Below are 19,920 nucleotides of genomic sequence, written 5' to 3'. Positions count from 1 at the left end.
TACAAATCCGCCAAAAAATTAGTGCCCTGAAAACAGAGAAAATCTGAAAACGCTATAAACCCATCTATAATAATTATAGTAACATTAAGGTACTAGTCGAGCGAGACCTATGTAATGTATGTAGGTATGTCATGTGACATTTAGTAATCAATCTAGTTAGTCAGTTCAGTAGTCTCTGTAAACTTGATGTTGTTAACCTGCCATTTCATAATTGTTCAACTCCTCCTAGTATCACAAGATGACACCTGTATAGAAGTACGGATGAGGCAACAAAGCGATGGTCAAAGAACACTCAACCAGGTACTTACATGTAGTGTGTGAATGAGATTCCTAGGTAAATAGCTGTGAACTGGCTATAAATAGGCTATTATATAGGCAATATTGTAGTTGTCAAAGCTTTTCATCGCAATTGTGCGAATCATCAGGACAACAAATATAAAATATGTGAGTGACTTTATAGACAAAAATGCATGAACACATGACACCCAGACATCCAAACCAGACATCCAAACCAAACCAGTTATACTGGTAGTATACCTAGAACGGCACTATATACTGAGCCAATATATCCCATGTCAAGTAGCCCTATAGTAATTGATGATTGAAGTGAAGAGATATCTCTAAAGCCGAGCGAGGAGATTCCAGACAGAAAGTAGCTATGGACCCATTTACACTTGAGTAATATTTAGTAGTGCTGCAACATTTCATGTATAAATGAAAATAGTGGGTGTACTAGCTTGTGGTCAAGTAAGAGTATAGCTACCAGGGCCGTAGATAGCTTAGGTTTGCAGGGGTGGCAAAGTAACGCTGAAATAAAAAAAAAAGGTCAACTGTTATTTCATATCCTCGAGTATGGCAATTTCCAACTTGCTGTGGCACCAACTTAGACAACTAAATCAAGGTAGCTTGAGCTAGAAAGGTACCCCTGCTTCCAGAGGCGCAGTAGAGCTCAGAATTTTACCTTAAAAAAGGTCATGTTCTCAACAGTCAGCATGCGCATCAGATAGCCCTGCCCACATCTCAATTTCATTACATCATTCTAGGCATGCATGTGTGCAGATCAGTAATTTAGAATGCCAGGGAACTGCTCCCCGCTGTCTACGGCCCTGGCTACGAGTGACAACATAAAAACCAGCTGGTATCACGAGACTTACTATGTTACTGTACTATCTAGTATCACTCTTACTCTTACATAATTTCACAAGTAGATTTGTCTGCATGCAATTTCATTGTTTAGCTCGTGCTCAAGTAGTGAAATTCATAGCGTTTCTAATTACTCGCAAGTGGTTTTAATGAGCATTTTCTAAATATCTGCGAGTACAAATTTTTTGCGATTTTACTCTCATTCGCCGAATAACACAGAATTAATACCAGCAAAAGTATGTCACCTTATGGTACCCTCGGAGGGCTTTAGGTAATTTCTGCCTTACTATTATGCCGTAGCACAATTCACCACCATAATTATGATTGAACTGGGAATATATATGTTGGCACACTGTTTCCTTTGATCTCAAATGCAACAATGTACTCTTTTAACCTCTGACATCAAAGGAAATGCAGTGCCAATATAATTATGGCACTGTGGTTAGTTCTGTCAGTTGACCTTGGAGAAAGATTACCACTCACCAAAAACTTTAAACTGATCATTGATACCCTAAATGTCCACTATTGTGGGACCAGAGGAGGTTGGACACGCATCATCATGACGCCTTCAGTCATGTGATAATTATAACCTTTATAGAATTCCTTTGAGGTCAAAGGTGAGAATGTAAAAGCTTATCAGTGCAAGTAAGAGCTAGAGAACGCTTAGTTAGGCGGAGCCCGACCGTCCCTGACGGGAGGTAGGGTTTCAAGCCTATGTCAGGATATGTCTTTGCTGCAACTATAGTTTCAGCCCAATCAGATTGCAGCAGTTCTACTGTGGTCTGTGTCACGTCCGGTTTCGCAACCTCAAGCAAGATAAAATTGGTTAACACACCCACTTTAGAATAATAATATTCATAAAATAAAATGATTATTCATAGCTGCTTATCAGCGTGTTACATAATTCAGCAAGACAAATCCTGACATAGGCTTGAAACCCGACCTCCCGTCAGGGACGGTCGGGCTCCGCCCAACTAGAGAACGCTAAAGAGAAACAGATTAATGGTGCTCTGACCTCCTCTGCTCATATAGATCATAATCCTGTTAGACAAAAATTGGAAAAGTGTCAAAAAAATCTAAATACTAGTCTAGATCCATCTTGGAATCTTTTCAGCAATGTAGGGAAGGTGAGAGGGCAGTGGGAATGCTCCTAGACCACTTCTGGCTACTTGCAGTGTCTCTGTATACAGCCTACAAAAAAGTGGAGCATCGAGGTACCTAATGGTGCCTAATCGGCCATTTTAATTAGATTCTTATGGGCGCACGTGATAAAACCTGACGGTGGATGACGCACGTCCAACCTCCTCTGTTGTGGGACAGAGTGTGAATACACTCACTTGCAGCAAATGGCGTCAAGGTAACAGAGTATACCGTAAAGCGTGATATTTTTGATTAAAAGCATTTTGTTGAATAAATTTCGTGGCTTGACTGCTTACCGGAAATACTCCCAGGCCACGCCTTCAATTTTTGCACGTTATAGCAGATAATTATATTTGTGTAGGATTGCCTAATACATGGCATCAATGTATTATTCTCACTCTGCTAAAGGTACTGTACTTAATCAGTATCCACTGCAATATTTTGTGTAGCTAATCACATTCATTTTGTTCGCTATTTTAAAGCTAACGTTCCCCTGTTCAGACCATTTTACATCTAGTAGACTGGTGGGCGGTGCCTCTTAAGTTAATTAGAGAAAATATAATTTAGTGTGCATATAATTTTGCTACAATCGCTAGTGTCTACTAACTAACGGTTAGTTAGTAGACACTATCCTAATTACATGCACTCATTCATTATTCAGGGTCCCCCTCCCAGAGACAGAGAGTTGAGACTTCCACTCACTCTGAAATGGAGAAAAGGAAAAAACATGCCAATCAAGATGGGTGAATCGATAAAGAGTGTTGTTATCGGTGACACGGTGTATGTTGGTGGAGGGTTTGCATACAGTAATCGTGACATGTGTACAGTGATGAAGCTCGAGCAAGATCAATGGACCAAACTACCAGAGTACACTACTGAGTACTTCGCTATGACATCACACGAAAATCGACTAGTGCTGGTGGGAGGACGTGATCCAAAAAACTACGAACGCACCAATCAACTTGCAGTGTTTGAGTCAGGGGAATGGACTCACCCGTACCCACCAATGAACATTGCTCGTGTTTCCTCAACAGCTGTCTCCTTCAACAACCACATCATTGTAGCTGGTGGGATTGATGATGAAGGATATTTTACCTCCTCTGTGGAGGTGTTGGACGTGGCATCAAGAAGATGGTACACTGCTCAGTCACTACCTATCCCACGATCAGACCTGAAATCCACTGTCATAGGAAGCACCCTCTACCTAATGGGAGGGAACGATCACGATTACACTAGGCCAACCAGGATAGTGCACCACGTCGACCTCAAGAAACTCATTACAAAGGCCCGTTCCAACATAGACACCCCCACTCTCTGGCAGACAATTGAAGACACACCACTCGAGTTCTCAACTCCTCTCAGTATTAGGAGGTCACTATTAGCCGTTGGTGGAGGGGACGACATAAAGAACCCAAGTTCATCAATCTACCTCTACCAGCCTGACACCAGGAGGTGGGTGAAAGTGGGAAACCTGCCTACTACACGATACTTCTGCACATGCTCAGTACTTCCTAGTGGAGAGGTCATTGTAGCCGGAGGGCGGGCCCGGGATAGACATTTTTATTCTAACACTGTGGAATTCTTCTCAATTAGTGTTTAGGTTCGTTTTGTATCATAATTATTATTCGAAAATGTTGATAAGAAATCATATTGATGAACTCGTATGGAAACAGTTAATGCAATCAAGAAACGACTAATAAACACATTCAGAGTAGAGGCTAACTATTGTGTTGAGTTAAATAGTTTATCTTTGACCACTTGTCCCATGAGACCGTGGACAGCCTCTATAGTTGCCTTGGAGCTGTGGGGGGGGGGGGGGGGTGAGAGTAACAATATAATATTGTCAACACAGGGGGGCTAGATATAGCTACAGTGTACGAGCATTATAATTACATGCGTGCAGTATCAATGGCAACAGGACAAGCACATAAAATTCATTAAGCAACATCAACTAACAAAAATTAATAAAACACTACACTAGCTCTATACACCCACACACCCACACACACTCACACACACACCCACTCACCAGTCTTGGGCCACTTTAGTGATTGTGTTGTCACTCTGCGAGACGGACTTCCCAAACCCTCCAGACTGTGAGGGGGAGGAGTCACACCCACACACACACACACACACAGTACAGTCTTACCTGGTACTCCACTCTCTCCAACTTCTGTGAGAGGTCTGCTATCTGTTGGGTAGTGTACTCAGCATTCTAGTGAAGTGTGTGTGTGTGTGTGGGGGGGGGGGGGGGTTAGGATAGACAATAATTATTAGTACAACCAGTAGGTTGTACATAGGATTGACAGTGCAGTAGTGTGTGTTTTCAATTATTGCACAAATTTTGACTCGTGTTTAGACTGCTCTATTTCTGCAGGGAAGGGCCACAGCAAGAAACTGAGTTGACAGATAGCTTAGTTAGCCTTTTATCTGTCTAAATGTGTGAAATTATAGTCAATGAATATTCTCATGCATTACTATTGATATTTGAAAAATTGCACTATTTTCATATTTCACCGCGTTTTGTCTGACTGACTAAGTAAGTAAGTTAGTAAGTAAGTAACTTTCTTGGAAAGCATTTCCTCCTTGTACAGACATGTTCAGAAGATTCTAGATACAGCCTCTAGTCGACTAGAACCCGGACCATGGGCGTTTTTCTCAGAATTGCGTTCGCTTCCAAGAGGCAGATGACCTCTCAGGCTCCACTTTTCTTACCTACGCAATTCCGCCATCTTTAAATGACTGCCACAGCAACGCACATGGCAACTTATGAGGTGGGCGTGGCTGTGACATCGATAAACACAAAACCTCCTTTCTTCAGCTCAGCTCTCCATTCTCTAGCCTCGATTCCAGGCCGCATTAAAATACGGCCTGGAATCGAGGCTATCCATTCTCTCACTTCAGGTATGTTATTTACGTATGCACTGACTGGATCTACCATAGGCCTCCATGCTTTTGCACTTGGAAGTACATCTACAGTATATACATGGCTGCCATTATTTTTATCATAGATAAAATTAATGACTGAATAAAATACTGAATAACCAGTCCTGTCTTCTCTTCTTGAACTTCTCTTGCTTCTTGATGTTCCTCATAGGTATTTCACTTTCATTATTGAGAAAAGAAGGCCGGTGAAGGAGGCTAACTCCTCAATTCCCTGAGTGAAGTACGGCCTGGGATCGAGACTATTGAGGAGTATAATATAATTCTGTCCAACGATCACTTATATATTATCTTCAACAAGATTACAGGACGATGATAAATTAATCAACGCCACATTAATTTTATCTTATCATTAATGTACTACTGTATGAAAAAAGAAAGGGAATCAAAACTAAAAAACATTTGCAATGTGACGGCGTTGCTAGGATTGCCAGGAAAAGAAAAGCGCGAAAAAGCGAAGAAACAAGAAATTCGGCGAGTGCATAACTCCAATCCGTTACAACGTCATGAACATGTACAGTCGAGTGGTCTACTGTTGATAAGGAATTTTAAAATCGAAATACAGGTTGGGTAAATACGCAGTCATTGGTCTTTATCTGCTGGTCATGAATAACTTGGAATACTTCCACCCACACATCCAACACTTGCGTGTTTGCTCAACACTGTAAGGGAGTTATAAACACATAACTATAGCCTGCAAAAAATGCACATAATTAACATCACTACTTGCAATGTGAAAGGATTGGCCAGGGAAAGTACCAAAACAAAAATAATAATTATGAAACAGTACATGTGAATGACGTTGTAACGGATTGGAGTTATGCACTCGCCGAATTTCTTGTTTCTTCGCTTTTTCGCGCTTTTCTTTTCCTGGCAATCCTAGCAACGCCGTCACATTGCAAATGTTTTTTAGTTTTGATGGAGTATAGTGTATACTGGGTATACAGGCCAAGGCAGAAGATTAGATTTAAAAGCCAAAGGTTGGTTACAATGGGTAGGTGTACAGTTGAACAAAGGTCAGGGGTCAAAGGTTACTCACTGTGAGCAGGGAGCAGGATGAGAGTGTGTTGACCCAGTACTTGTTCCAGAGAAGGTCCAACAAGTACGAGTCAAGGGAGGACTTGAAATAAGACACAGTCAGAGAGTAGTACTGTTTGCAGTGGACACCAAAGTCCTCTATCTTGTCCAGGGGAATGGTTTGGTATTGGCTAGATCCATCAGCAGCTGGCTTATATCCCTGGACACAAGCACAGTGTAGTACACAAGCACACAATAGTATAATTATAGGCACACAGGCACATACACTGGCCGAGCAGAACAAAAGGTAATAAGAGCACTTACCTTTGGGTATGTCCTGAATGCACCCAGACTGACCTTACCAGCTGACATGGTTCTAATGGGATCAACCTACGCCAACAAATGTGTGTGTGTGTGTGATGTGATACAGATTCTCTGCACACGCATTTCTTACCACAATGGCGGCCCATGGCTCCTGAAACTGCTGATTTAGCATTTGTGTGCTCACATCAATACCAGACAACCAGCACCCGTAACCAGGGTGAGAGTGATACCATCCCAACGCATTCTCAAGACGACCCACCTAATAGTGGGGGTATGATGGTCATTATTAGTTTGAGTGGGAGCAAATTAATTTTAGTGGGAGTACAAAACTTCTCAGTGTGTATGTAATAACAAGATGTGGAAATTTTTAACTAAATTATACAGTATTAACGAACCTTCTTGGCTGACTCTATATAGGTGGACATATACTCGTAAGCGGCTGCTTGTGCGTTGACCCTTGTCTCAGTACCCTCCACTGGGAGGGCGAATGCGTCCATGACAACCATCGTAGTGCCGTCAATCTTGCCGAGCATTAACCCCATGATCTCCAGACGCCCCCCGGACCGAGCATGCATGACCATCTTGAGTAGGGCCAGCGCAGATATCTTGATCTCCTTAAAATAGTGAGGACTGGAGAAGGAATTGTTATAAATATTTTAACATTAAATATGGCAAAGACTTAGCAAGCTCTTCGATTGCTATCAGTTTATTTGTCTATATTGTATGATAATATTCTATATAATCATGTACTAGTACTCGTGGAACGTCTACATGGATATGGTTTTAGTCAATATAAAACCACCAGTTTCTCACTCTTTGGCCCATGGTTTGGATGCTAGTATCTCCTGCTGTTTCTTGTGGTCATATCTGAAGATGGAGTCCACACTAGACACGCTGCTGATGCTGTTGGAGAGCTCGAACGTCTTCCTTGCTGAGTCAGAATCCATCTTCTTCTCAGGTAGTACTAGAGACCACGCCCCTAAGTAGGCAAAGATCGTTTGATCTAAAATGGTACAGGAAGTTTGAAAGGTCATTTAGTGTAAACAAAGGTTGTTTGAAGGTTAAAAAGGTCAAATACAAATGGAAGGCAGAAGTGAAGGTAAGCTTTGTGTGTGATGTGTAGTCACTGTATTGAGCTATACTGATATTAACAGTGCTCTGTGTGTGTGTGTAGGTCGTAGTGTGCTCAGTAAGACTAGACTGACTCACCTGGCTGCTCAGATTGACCCCAAACAAGTGCTGGATGAAGACGTACAAGATGTGAGTGTGTGCTAGCTCAGTACATGCAGTAGACACTAGTATCAGTCCCTGAGTGAGTGAGTGTTGTATCTCCAGTAACTTGCTACTAAAGTTCATTTCTATTGTAGAGCTTTTAACGTACCAAAACATACCCCATTTTTGACTGCCCATAACTAATAATGTTTGGTGTATAAAACTAAATTTCATATTCATTGTGTAGCTCTTATAAAGGTCTATCTCATGGCATGCTTATATCATAGGGTTGTGATGAGCAAAAACTCCATCAATTTTCGAAACAAATGCTATAGACTTGCATTTTTCTATAATCTGACTACCAGTAACTATTGATACTTAAATGTGCATTTGGTAGCTCTTAGCTATCACATTTATATCATGCCTAATAATTTTGCATCATCTAGGTTCTGCTTCAGATGGCTGATGACTTCATAGAGAGTGCAGTGAGTGCCTCGTGTGGTCTGGCCAAACACCGCAAGTCAGGAGTACTTGAGGCTAAGGACGTGCAAGTCTATCTGGAGACATCCTGGAATATGACCACACCTGGTTTCTCAGGTGAGTGGCGTGCGGGTGTGGTGTGGGTGTGTGTGGGGGTGAGTGGAGTGTGTGTGTGTGTGGGTGGTGTGTGTGTGTGTGTGCGTGCATCTAGGTGGTAAAATATTTGGTAAAGGTGTTTGCTATTACTTGGTAAGTTGTTTACCTTTTGCCTCAGTATTTGCTACCATACATTAATTACTCCTTGTTCAGGTGAAGCTGCTCCAGCTAAAAAGTCCACAGCCACTGAGGCACATAAACAGGTGAGAATAGATTGTTACTATGGTGATTGGTCATCCTATGTAATTATCTTAGCCTTCTCTTATTTGATTCGCATCTTTCTCTTCCATGCAGCGAATGAACCAAGTCAAGAAATCCAAGAGATGATGAAGAAAATACTATATACTCATGTATGCACTGACTGTGTTTTCCTAGTGTTGTATTGCAATTAACTGTTCTCTCACCAACTCCTCTATTTAGCTAGTTTGCACTTTTTGTGAACTTTCATGTCTGAATCATGCACGATAATTAATTAATATCATACCTACATGTAATTAAACTTACAAAAATATTAACAAAAAAAAATTTATAATGTTCAGTCTAGTTCATAATATAGAGGGAAGTGAAGGACCACGGCTCGGGTATATACAGCAGTCCGGGATATTTCCGTCTCAACTGCTCATCGTCCCATAAATAGATCACCCACACCCCGATGAGCACCAGCGTCAATGCTCCCCTCAGAAACAGCCATTGTCCGTTACTATCCAAAAATTCCCCTGATCGAAACAATCGTATCAAAACCATACAAGCCATCATTATCAGGAACGGTACGAAAATCTGTCCTTCGGTAACTAAATACCATTCAAATAGAGCACTCGGCAATAGTAATATCCAACCAGCAATGGGAATTTTTGACGGATTTTCTCGTACAAATCCACCATAGAACATGAGCACATAGGTAGCAAACAGGGGGACATACCACACCCAGTGACCGAGGTGCTCGTCGTAAAACTCCAATAGTTTGAAGAATTCGAGCAGAGCTGGTGGTTGCAGGTTGGTCATGACTGGGTTTTCGCTGAGAGGTAAGTGTAGTTTGTATCCGATGTGCACCAGTCTATGCTGTACAGAGTCTCCCACCAGGTGGATGCTGGCACCCATCACAAACACTGCCACCAGAACATGCTGTATGGGGGAGACGGAATGCAACTAAATGTTAGTCGTTATTTGATAAAGGCCATTGGTAAGTTAATTTTATAAGCATATTATAAAGGCATAGTTAACTTTGATATAACTGTAAAAATCGGCTGTTTTTAGGAACAATTAATCAACAAATACAGCACAGGAAAGGCTCTAATTATGAAGGTTTCAAACAGTTTGCTATTATTAGCTGTAACTGCTAACCTGCAGGTATTTGGGTACTGGGCGAGCGCATCGGTCCAGTAGTTGCAGTACACAGAGTGCAGTGGCTATATTGTAGGCCATGTGACAGTAGTCCCCTATACTAGGCCGGGAGAGGGGGAACATATCAGATGCATACAGTGCATAAATAGGACGTCCGAAATCAAACAACCAGTTCTCAACCGTCAGAAAGAGCCACAGGTTGAAATGGAACGGAATTTGAGCTCCATTCTGCAAAAATAAACGTCACAGATTAATGCATATTTATGCAACCTGGGAAAGCTTGTGCAAATATAAACGAATAGTGTGATCTACTAGATTACAATTGCTTTTCCTGGTGGATCTTTACTTGCAACCGTCCTCTCTTTTTGCTGTTTGTGAAGAGGTCTTCTAGTAGCCATAATGCAGGTCTCAACTCAGACTAGATCAGCGTAACAAGCCTGCAATCACTAAAGTGTAAAACTAACACCCCTTGTGGAGAGCTAGCTCAGAATAGAGTTCAAAGGTCAAATGTCCAAATCAGGGTTAGAGGTCACCGAATATTAGACAGGATGTCACATGACGTCGTTCCTATGCTACACCCCCTACCACTTCCGGTGAGTTGACTGGCCCACACACACTGACACACTCACAGAAAGACAAGCTACAACTATTAGAAAATGAGCTCCCTGCTACGATTAGGAAGGAGGGTGACCAATCTCAGACCACTGTTATCTCATGGTGTGTTTATTTTATTATTATTGTTTTGTAAATAATATTAAGCATACGAATACTGTTTCCTGTGTTGTACAAAGTGAAACCAAATGTACATATCTCTGCAGGCAAGTGGTGCAGCATGTCTGGGGGCCCTGATGAGAGCAGCACCTCGGATGATATAGGTTTTTCCGAAATGGTACTCAAGTTTGCGGAAAAGGTACTGTAATTACTAAGTATTGTTTACTATAAGTGTTTAGTGTTTGTTTGTCTGATTAAAAATTGCACATCCCCTCATAAATTATGGCAGTTAGAATGGTATTGACATTATTTTTCTTTTTACCTACACCAGGCGACTGGTTTAGTTGAAGACAAGATTATTTCTGAGGACAGACGCAAAATTTCAGATGATGAGAAGCGCATCCAAGCACAGGGGATACTGGGACTCATCCTGCCCTGTAATGCTGTCCTACACGTGGCCTTCCCCATTACCAAGTAAGACCCTGGTTACTGACCATGCTGTAGAGGAAGTGACCTAAGGGCTGCAGCCTCTCTTTAATAGGAGATTGTTTGTTTGTATAGTGAACACTCGACCATAGGGGGCCAGGGCATAGCCTGTGGCTGATAGGAATGGTGCTAATGTACTCATGTTAATAAGTGCAGAAGAATGATAATTTGAGCATAATCATATTATTTTAGACCCTGCTAGCGCGAATGTCCTTATTATTCTTAAGTGCTATTAGCTCCAAACAATCTCCTGTAAGACCCAATTTTAACGATTTTGTGATTGTCTGAAAGCTAAGAAAGATACATACATGTACCTTTCAAATAGTGTCATCACAGCTCATGTGTGTGTGTGTGTGTGTGTGTGTGTGCAGGGACGATGGCAGGCTGGAGGTGGTGAATGCCTGGAGGGCCCAACACAGTCACCACAGGAAACCCTGCAAAGGAGGTGAGAATATATACGCTAGTATAATATACACAGAGGGGGAGTGTGAGCTGGAAAATAGATCAAAGGAAAATATTTGAAAGTATTCTACATGGGGTGACTGTGTGTGTATTGTCAGCAGTTTGTACTTGTGAATTCCATTAAAAGGTAAATTCTATGAACCTACCTCTTAACACATTGTTACTATCAGTACATGTACGTACTTACATGGATTGCGGTGCACTTGCAGCCCAACAGCGAAACCACACACTACACTAGATAATAATTATGAGCCTAAACTGCACTCTCTCTCTCTCTTGCACGTGTGTATACAACAGCCCCTCAACAAAGACCACCTCTGTAAGCTTTACATGTACTACATGGCTTTTGCAAGTGACCTGCTAGTCTGCAATTCGTATTTGACTAGGGACAGAATAGATTGTGGCTTAGTGGTTAAGGGTGGTGGCTTAGTAGATTAGATGCTAGATTAGGCGTGGGTTCAATTCCCTCTTGGGGGACTTTTCTTACAAATCGGTTAGTAATTTCCCTAAATTTTGAAGTCATCATACTCCTTCTCAAGTACATAATCATGTTGGGTCGTCGCCCGGTTTCCGTGAAACTTCGTTTCACAGAAACCAGGCGACGACCCAACTTGCCCATTTGGTAGATTAGGTTCTGTCTTAGAAATGGCCGAAATTATTCAGTTTGGCCCTAATAAAAGTGCAAGCTCTTAGGATATTAATGATATTCATCTAACAATAATTATTTTTGCTAAGTTGGGCAAATCTCTGTATCTACTGTATCATGCATTCAGTGTTGGAGGTGTTTCTTGTGTCCAGGTGTTCGATACAGTCCTGATGTGACGGAGGATGAGGTGAGGGCTCTGGCTGCTCTCATGACCTTCAAGTGTGCTATGGTGGATGTGCCGTTTGGAGGGGCCAAGGCTGGTATCAAGATAGACCCGCTGGAATACTCGGTAGGTAGAATTTACTCGGTAGGTAGAATAGCCCTCCCCCCCCCCACACACACACACACACACACACACACACGCCCACACACCACACACTCACTCACACACTCACACACAACAACTGACTCTATGTATGTTAATTTTTGTATCCAATTTGTACTTAGTGTGTATGCACTAAACTAACAAGTGTTTAGAGTGTGTACACAGCTCTGGTTGAAAGGACTACAAACTTGTGTACTTGTGTATTTATATTAATACATAATTATGTACCTCAGGTTACAGAGCTGGAGAAGGTCACTAGAAGGTTCACCATGGAGCTGTCCAAGAAAGGTTTCATTGGACCAGGGTAAGTTATAGCCAGATGAAGAAAAGAGTATACTACATGACATTCTAGCTTGTTACAATAGCATTGAAGTCTGTACATGTAACGTGCAATGGTTTACGTGGGCTATATAAGTGGGGGCCTTTTCAGCTAGAATCAGGTTAGAGCTAACTTTGATTGTCGTAAGTTGTGTTAGAAACGTCCGATTTCAAAGCTAGTGATTAAGACTCTGTGTGTGCATATAATTGGTATATTTTGATCATTTCTGTTGTTAAATTCAACCCCCCCCACACACCTATACACGCCCACGCACACACACATACACAGTCTGGATGTGCCAGCCCCGGACATGGGGACGGGAGCACGTGAGATGTCCTGGATTGCTGACACATACTCTATGACTCATGGCTGTACTGATATCAACTCGTACGCTTGTGTGACTGGCAAACCCATCCCTCAAGGTGGTATACACGGGAGGGAATCCGCTACTGGACGGGTAAGGGGGCGTGGCATTGTATGTGGGCGTGATATTGTGTGTGGATGTGTGTGTGTAGCACTAATTATGTTGTAGGACGAATATTACCTTATAGCGTGTAATTTCCAGGTATTAAACATTCGTGGTTGAGCCATTGTGTTTGCACTACAGGAAAAGGTGGTCAATGATAGACTATAGTCAATGATCGCTTCATTTGTGGGTAAATATTCATACCCAGGGATTCAACTACGAAAACCACGAAATATTTGTCCCCCAAAAATTACCCGCTATACAATAAATACACTTAGTATAGTAGGCCCAACATATCCGCGGTTTGGGATATTCAGATTGACCTACTATAGTATCATGATAATTATTGCTGTACTGTTCTTCCTTGCAGGGAGTGTACTATAGTATACGCAGCTTCATACGAGATGCTGACTATTGCAGTGAGATTGGTGTCCTACCAGGAATAGCTGGCAAGACCTTCATCGTTCAGGTACAATGAATGTTCATACATGTACCGTATTACTACAATAGAATGTTGCGAGCATCACATTTGCTATTTTTCAATTGTTGAGCTCTTCGCAAGAATAAGATTACCAATACCTATACATATACCAATACTTGTATGCTATCAGTTGATCGCAAAGTTTGTGATTTGACTCATTCGCAAACCCGCAAAATTGTTAGTAATACGTACGGTAGTTAATTTTCAATGCTCACACTATTGACCTCCCCAAATCCCTAGCCTGCATTGTAAGTCCTTGTTATTATAACTTCTAATTTATGCATTATACGACTATTAAGTCGCTATATAACTCTACATGTATGTACAGGGCTTTGGCAACGTGGGGCTCCACTCTTGTCGCTACCTCCACAGAGAGGGAGCTAAGTGCGTGGGCGTGATGGAGAGAGATGTGTCCATCGTTAACAGGGAAGACGGTATCGACCCGAAAGAATTGGAAGATTACAAATTAAATAACGGAGGCTCCATCAAAGGATTTCCAGGGGCACAAGAAACGACTGAGAACTTACTGACAGCAGAGTGTGATATTCTGATACCAGCTGCCGGAGAGAAGCAGATTACGGCAGAAATAGCTGAGCAAATACAAGCCAAGGTATTGTGCGTGTGTGTGTGCGTATAGTACCATAATTTTGGTATCGTTGATCCGATTTCAAAAATGTTATGATGTTCTGAAAGCTTAGAAAAGAGACCTTTCAAATGATGTGTTTAAATTCAAATTTTGGTTGGAGGCATAATTTGCCATTTTTCAGCCTTGGACCATGGGTATCCATGGTATTGGGCCGAAATTGGCAAATACTTTATTTCTCAAATATTAATTTTGATGATAATTATGATTTGAAAGGTCTCTTTCTAAGCTTTCGGAAAATCATAAAATCGTTGGATTGAATCCACGGAATTCAAGTTATGGCAGTTGAAAGAGTGTAATTGTAACCATGAGTTCTGAGATGGTGTAGGATACTAGGAAGGCCTATCACTAGTAGGTTCTAATCTCTTACACGTAGGACTATATCCATCCCTACATAAGTAGGTTTGCTCAAAAACTATTATTCTAAAGTTCTACTGACCCAGAGATTGCCTCATGTGTACACAGGTGGTGGCAGAAGGTGCCAATGGTCCCACTACTATTGCTGCTGAGAAGATTCTGATGGATCGCAACATTATGGTCATCCCTGACCTGTTTGCAAATGCTGGAGGAGTGACTGTGTCCTATTTTGAGTGGCTCAAGAATCTCAACCATGTCAGTTATGGACGGTTGACCTGGAAACACGAGGAAGACTCCAACAATCATTTACTAGGTGAGTGTGTGAGTGTGTAGTGCGGAGAGGTCAGAGGTCGTTTGTCCTTATATGCAAATCATTGTTATTGGTAGGAATATTATTGTAATTACATGTACCGTACTCTACCGAGATTACGCCCACCCTAATTGCATGCTACAAAGCAGCTACAGGTAGGATGGGCTTAATTTCGAAAACAGTAGTTTTGTCCCGAAATTAAGCCTACTCATTAAGAAACTATTCTTCTCTGTCTGCGTCTGAGGCCTGCCAGATCTTGAAATACAATGAATACATCAACATACAACAATGGTAATGCATGTGTAAAGTAACTAGGTATAAAGAGTCAAGATTCTGCATCAGAAGGTTGTTCCTTGTCACTGTCAAAGAGAGATTCAGAGAAGATTGTCCTTGTCTCTTATATACTTGCAAATAGGATCTAGCTAAATTTAGCTATAATTATATCTAGCTATATTCAGAGCTAACCAGTGTACACAGTAAACTGCTAACTTTTTCTTGACAACTTGCTCACTGACAAATGCATCACTTCCTGGTGGGCGTATTCTCGAGGCAAATTAGCCTATGCAGGAACTTTCACTCAAAAGTGGGGGTGTGCGTAATCTCGGTAGAGTACGGTACTGTACATGTATGGGTTTAGAAAGTTTCCCTACATAAATTATATATAATTATACTTCTGTACTTTACAATTTTGATTTTTTAGCTAAATTAATATTATCGAACTCCTAAAATTATTATCTATATAGAGCATTCTTAATAGCCATTCAACCCCCCCCACACACACACACCCACCCACCCACACACACACCCACCACACACACACCCACCCACCCACACACACACACACACACACACACACACACACACACACACACCCACACACACCACACACACACACACACACACACACACACACACACACACCACACACACACACACACCACACACACACACACACACACACACACACACACACACACCACACACACACACACACACGCACACACACACACACACACACACACACACACACACACTTGCAGACAGTGTCCAGCGTAGTCTAGAGGCCAAGTTCTCTGGAGGTCGTGCTGGGTCTATCCCCATCACAGCCACCCCTGCATTCAGTGCTCGCATTGCTGGAGCTAGTGAGAAGGACATCGTCAACTCTGGTCTAGAATACACCATGGAGAGATCTGCCAAGGTGAGAGCTGTCACTAGCCAAGTTAGTGTGTCTGTAGTACCAAGGGCGTATACAGAGAAGAGGGCATGCAACTCGCCCTATTCTCAGAATCATCCGACTTCGTATTGAGCTATTTTTAGAACTGCCCACAAAACGCCAACGCGTAACCTTTGACCGCACAAGGTAAATCAAAGTATTTTTTATATCTGCAGCTAGCTATAGCTAGCTAGCTCGATTGCAGCATAGTAAAACTAGTTCTCAGCAGCAGTATGGCTCGTATTAGCAGTGTCAAAGGCAAAGAGGCAAACCATCCAACAGTTGCAACTCCAAGAAGATGAAACCTAGGTACAATAAACCTGTCTTCCTGAGTCTCTGGTACTTCTTAACAATGCGCCCAGCACTTAACTTCCTGCTCGAAGGGGTTGTCTTGGACCTGGCTGGACTAGGACTGGTCATGACACTTCTTTAAAATAATACTGCACTGTTAGCTAGCTAGCAAAGGCAGCTCTGATGTACACGCCCATAATTATAACTCCGTAAACAACACCGCCCACTTGTTCACATCCGTATACTGGATTCTATTTTTAGCATATCCGGTCTCTGATACGAAGTCGGATGAGTACGTAGGGTACATAGTGAGTTGCATGCCCTCTTCTCTGTATACGCCCTTGGTAGCAACTAAGGCATAACGTGCTTAGTAAGAGCAAGCTGTGTTATAAGTGTACTCCTATTGTAATGTTACTCCTATTGTAATGTCGCTATCTAAAGCATAATTATTGTAGAATAGAGCCCTTTAAAATCCTACGGCACCTCAATAAGAAATAAGACGCTTTCCAATATTACACGGATATGGATATCCATGTCGATCTCCATTGTAGCTCGATCATGTGAAATAATAAATACTGCATGTTACAATATTAAAGTGTGTTCTGCTTTTTAAATACAATGGATCTGATTTCAATTAAGCTCTTGAATAATTTTGCTACCATTCTAAGAAACTCTTCCCCTTTCTTGCAGCAAATCATGCGAGCTGTTCGTGAGTACAACCTTGGTCTGGACCTGAGGACCGCTGCTTATGTGTGTGCACTGCAGAAGATCTACACGGTCTACCTAGCGGCTGGCATCACCTTGTAGCTGCATAGAGAACACCTGATAGTGAACATTGTACCTTCCTACCTGCTAGCTTATTTTTTGGTATGTCTGTGGCTTTTAAACACTACATGTGATTGTAGATTACATTCTGAATAGTGAATTATATATGGGTTTAATCCGGTTACTCTTGGTAAAAGATACATCGTATCTATAATTATTATAAAAGAGACTGTTTTGTCACACATAAGAAAAAATATGAGAGGAACAAAGAAAGAAACAAGGAAGTTCCAGTTGTTCCCAAGCCGATTTTTCTTTAATAGAAACTAAGGTTATGCAACCAGCCTCGATTCCAGGCCGCACATCCCTGATGAGTGAAGTGCGGCCTGGAATCGAGGCTAACACTTCTCTAGCTAGCTAGCCAAGAGAACTCTTCAATCTAGCGCTCCCAGCTTGCAGTGGTCTATTGTGATAAGTGTGCCAAGTCAGAATGACTGACGAGGTACAAAGGGGTCTGGATTATAACCTCTGGCCCCGGCCGGTGAGCATTGTTGTGTGTATTGTCTAATATCTGTAGTATGGCCATTCACATTTCTGCCTCACAGATAGTTTGGTGATTTAATACTATTGATTTTGTCTGCATATACATGTACGTACACATACACCAGAACTCCCAAGTACTGGGCCAACATCGAGAAACATTCACGCCGTTTATATCGGACACAGAACAACAAGAGGGCAAGCTGAATACACCAGTTGATCTCCTCACACAGGATTTCTCTGGAATCGAGGATACCTTAAGTTTTAACATGATCACTTCACCATTCCCCGACTTCAAAATAAGAGTGCGGTCAGTTGAAGAGGTTGCACGGTTGCAGAAGGAGAAGGAGTTGCAGAAGGAGTTGAACTTGGAGTTGAAGAGGTTGAAAGTGAAGTTGAAGGCGTTGAAGACGTTGAAGGAGTTGAAGGCGTTGGACACGTTGAAAGCGTTAAACACGTTGCAAGCGTTGGAATCATCGGACATGTTGAAGGTGTTGGAAGTATCGGACATGTTGAAGGTGTTGGAAGCATCGGACATGTTGAAAGTGTTGGATGCGGTGAAAGCGTTGGACGCGTTGAAAGCGTTGGACACATTGGACACGTTGAAAGCATCGGACAGGTTGAAGGCGTTGGACGCTTTAAAGGTGTTGGACGCGTTGAAGGTGTTTGAGTTGGACTGGTTGAACGCATTGGAGGCGTTGGTAAGGATTGGTGTCGCTCTACACTCGTCCATTTTAAACAAGCTCACATAGGTACCGTCTTTGCCCCAGAGTGTATCTCTATGGGGATGGTTTGGGCAACCTATATATTGCTTATGAATTATTAGTATGAAGTTCTTAAGTGTAAGCCAGTTTATAGGGGATTGGATGTTGGGATTCCATAGTGCATTGTGAGAAGCATACGTAACATGATCAAATGATTTCTTTAATTCACAGCAACAGCATATAGACTGGAGAAATGCTGGACTGGAAGCTAGACTGGAAGCTAGACTGGAAAGGTACCATACACCCTACATGCTCTACAAAATCTAGGCTAACTATTGTGTCCCCTGCAACTTAACAAATATATTCTGTTTCTTTGATAGAATCCGAGCTCTTCGTGTATTTCGTTGGACACTTACTAAAAAAGTACCCGCGTCATTCTCACTGAAAGAGTTGATCTCTCTCCTCAAGAGCCTTCGCTCGGGCTGGGGTTCTCCACTGGAAATGGCCACAAGGATGCTCAACTCCAAGTTCTGGGTGATGGAGGCGGACGTCTGGGCTGACCTGCTCATCGTCTGTTGCTGGGCCAACCCCACGATCTACTGTGAGAAATGTGACAAAGACGTGGAATCAACCACCACCTCTTGCAACCATGTTGTGTGTCCTGTTTGCGCTGTGGGGCAGGGGAATGATCCAAATGTGGTGAAATATTTACTGTCTTGGTTTTCACGTCAGCTTTGGCATCCGCACAGGAAAAACCAATAAGTAAGTTATTAATTGTGTGAACTATTTTATTATTCTGCTAACCATTCGTATACCAATGTAGCAGGGAAGCGTCGTCTTTGTGAGCCACCAACAACTGTCACTAAGAGACCATGTATTGGCTCAGGTTAGTTCTCAGAGTACGATTCAACTTTGCTTAGTTACATTTGTCATCTCCAGATTCGACGGGGTCATGCTCTCATGAGAGTCAGTCTAAATCCTACACAATTAAGGACCTTCATGAGCTACTGGAATCCCTCTACCCTGCGTTGAACGAGTGGTACTACCTTGGCCTGGCTCTGGGCGTCCCTGATCATATACTCAAAGCAATTGAGACCAATCAGAGCAAAAGTCTAGACTGCCTCAAGGGCATGCTCTCCATGAGATTAAAGGAAAAGCTGAGTAAAGAGGAGCTTATCAAATCACTGCAGACACGGACTGTGGGATTGTCAGAACTAGCACAGACGTTGAAAGACTCGAAGCAGTGGTGATCGATCCCAAACTAACCCTCCTTTTAATTTACTTGTACTAATATTGCACTAAAGCTATGTGTAAGCATGTTTGTTGGTAGGCCAGGCAAAGTAGATTTATTAGTAGTTTCTTCATCACATGGTTTTTGTAATTGATATGAAGTCATTATTCAGCATTGCCATTTTGGATGGGCGTGGCTCATTAATATAGACACGCCC

General features: G+C 42.1%; 5 protein-coding genes across 8 annotated transcripts in view; 3 read left to right on the top strand and 2 right to left on the bottom strand.

Moving 5' to 3' along the window:
* The window catches only part of LOC135337080 (COP9 signalosome complex subunit 5-like), a 42,367-nt gene extending 34,815 nt beyond the window's left edge, over positions 1-7,552 (bottom strand). The window contains exons 1-8 of one of the 3 annotated variants that reach the window (XM_064532977.1): positions 7,381-7,552; positions 6,963-7,197; positions 6,698-6,826; positions 6,568-6,633; positions 6,266-6,463; positions 4,433-4,498; positions 4,313-4,377; positions 3,918-4,084 (exon numbers count right to left, since the gene is read on the bottom strand). In XM_064532977.1, the coding sequence (XP_064389047.1) occupies positions 4,006-4,084; positions 4,313-4,377; positions 4,433-4,498; positions 6,266-6,463; positions 6,568-6,633; positions 6,698-6,826; positions 6,963-7,197; positions 7,381-7,514 (972 nt within the window). In that variant the 5' untranslated portion in view covers positions 7,515-7,552 and the 3' untranslated portion in view covers positions 3,918-4,005. Of the gene's footprint in view, positions 1-3,917; positions 4,085-4,312; positions 4,378-4,432; positions 4,499-5,417; positions 5,469-6,265; positions 6,464-6,567; positions 6,634-6,697; positions 6,827-6,962; positions 7,198-7,380 lie in introns of those variants that run through there. The other 2 variants (XM_064532978.1, XM_064532979.1) reach the window with 2 other exon arrangements.
* A 32-nt stretch (positions 7,553-7,584) lies between these two features.
* LOC135336861 (transcription initiation factor TFIID subunit 12-like) lies at positions 7,585-8,896 on the top strand. The gene is made up of 5 exons (XM_064532732.1): positions 7,585-7,666; positions 7,742-7,827; positions 8,226-8,376; positions 8,569-8,618; positions 8,710-8,896. Exons 1-5 carry the CDS (start codon positions 7,648-7,650, stop codon positions 8,740-8,742), a joined length of 339 nt encoding a protein of 112 aa, XP_064388802.1. The 5' UTR covers positions 7,585-7,647; the 3' UTR covers positions 8,743-8,896.
* Positions 8,871-10,259, bottom strand: LOC135336860 (ceroid-lipofuscinosis neuronal protein 6 homolog). The gene is made up of 3 exons (XM_064532731.1): positions 10,077-10,259; positions 9,757-9,984; positions 8,871-9,537 (listed from the first exon to the last, which is right to left on the bottom strand). Exons 1-3 carry the CDS (start codon positions 10,152-10,154, stop codon positions 8,956-8,958), a joined length of 888 nt encoding a protein of 295 aa, XP_064388801.1. The 5' UTR covers positions 10,155-10,259; the 3' UTR covers positions 8,871-8,955.
* A 62-nt stretch (positions 10,260-10,321) lies between these two features.
* On the top strand, positions 10,322-17,384 carry LOC135336956 (glutamate dehydrogenase, mitochondrial-like). The gene is made up of 12 exons (XM_064532844.1): positions 10,322-10,473; positions 10,575-10,666; positions 10,799-10,941; positions 11,325-11,398; positions 12,214-12,350; positions 12,620-12,690; positions 12,994-13,162; positions 13,542-13,640; positions 13,981-14,262; positions 14,761-14,965; positions 16,003-16,160; positions 17,157-17,384. The coding sequence occupies exons 1-12, from the start codon at positions 10,413-10,415 to the stop codon at positions 17,271-17,273; spliced, it is 1,608 nt and encodes a 535-aa protein (XP_064388914.1). The 5' UTR covers positions 10,322-10,412; the 3' UTR covers positions 17,274-17,384.
* A 221-nt stretch (positions 17,385-17,605) lies between these two features.
* Positions 17,606-19,863, top strand: LOC135336959 (uncharacterized). Of its 2 annotated transcripts, none has more exons than XM_064532849.1 (6): positions 17,606-17,769; positions 17,897-18,469; positions 18,704-18,765; positions 18,853-19,234; positions 19,299-19,358; positions 19,412-19,863. In XM_064532849.1, the coding sequence occupies exons 1-4, from the start codon at positions 17,719-17,721 to the stop codon at positions 19,232-19,234; spliced, it is 1,068 nt and encodes a 355-aa protein (XP_064388919.1). In that variant the 5' UTR covers positions 17,606-17,718; the 3' UTR covers positions 19,299-19,358; positions 19,412-19,863. The 2 variants fall into 2 exon arrangements, with proteins under 2 accessions (XP_064388919.1, XP_064388918.1); XM_064532848.1 differs by having other exon boundaries at positions 19,296-19,358.
* Positions 19,864-19,920: the final 57 nt, after the last annotated feature.

Source organism: Halichondria panicea, chromosome 6 (assembly GCF_963675165.1).
Source record: "Halichondria panicea chromosome 6, odHalPani1.1, whole genome shotgun sequence".
Taxonomy (NCBI): domain Eukaryota; kingdom Metazoa; phylum Porifera; class Demospongiae; order Suberitida; family Halichondriidae; genus Halichondria; species Halichondria panicea.
This window is presented reverse-complemented; position numbering and strand designations above follow the sequence as displayed.

What these genes read in the sequence shown, in the direction of transcription:
- LOC135336861 (XM_064532732.1), top strand. An exon ending in TGGATGAAGACGTACAAGAT is followed by an intron (nt 7,828 to 8,225) that starts GTGAGTGTGTGC and finishes TGCATCATCTAG; the next exon opens with GTTCTGCTTCAGATGGCTGA. An exon ending in CCACTGAGGCACATAAACAG is followed by an intron (nt 8,619 to 8,709) that starts GTGAGAATAGAT and finishes TCTTCCATGCAG; the next exon opens with CGAATGAACCAAGTCAAGAA.
- LOC135336860 (XM_064532731.1), bottom strand. Translation starts at nt 10,154, where the DNA reads ATGGCTACTAGAAGACCTCTTCACAAACAGCAAAAAGAGAGGACGGTT. An exon ending in ATCCACCAGGAAAAGCAATT is followed by an intron (nt 9,985 to 10,076) that starts GTAATCTAGTAG and finishes TTATTTTTGCAG; the next exon opens with AATGGAGCTCAAATTCCGTT. An exon ending in CAGTACCCAAATACCTGCAG is followed by an intron (nt 9,538 to 9,756) that starts GTTAGCAGTTAC and finishes TCCCCCATACAG; the next exon opens with CATGTTCTGGTGGCAGTGTT.
- LOC135336956 (XM_064532844.1), top strand. Translation starts at nt 10,413, where the DNA reads ATGAGCTCCCTGCTACGATTAGGAAGGAGGGTGACCAATCTCAGACCA. An exon ending in TACTCAAGTTTGCGGAAAAG is followed by an intron (nt 10,667 to 10,798) that starts GTACTGTAATTA and finishes TACCTACACCAG; the next exon opens with GCGACTGGTTTAGTTGAAGA. An exon ending in TAGACCCGCTGGAATACTCG is followed by an intron (nt 12,351 to 12,619) that starts GTAGGTAGAATT and finishes TATGTACCTCAG; the next exon opens with GTTACAGAGCTGGAGAAGGT.
- LOC135336959 (XM_064532849.1), top strand. Translation starts at nt 17,719, where the DNA reads ATGACTGACGAGGTACAAAGGGGTCTGGATTATAACCTCTGGCCCCGG. An exon ending in ATAACCTCTGGCCCCGGCCG is followed by an intron (nt 17,770 to 17,896) that starts GTGAGCATTGTT and finishes CACATACACCAG; the next exon opens with AACTCCCAAGTACTGGGCCA. An exon ending in TGAACGCATTGGAGGCGTTG is followed by an intron (nt 18,470 to 18,703) that starts GTAAGGATTGGT and finishes TTTAATTCACAG; the next exon opens with CAACAGCATATAGACTGGAG.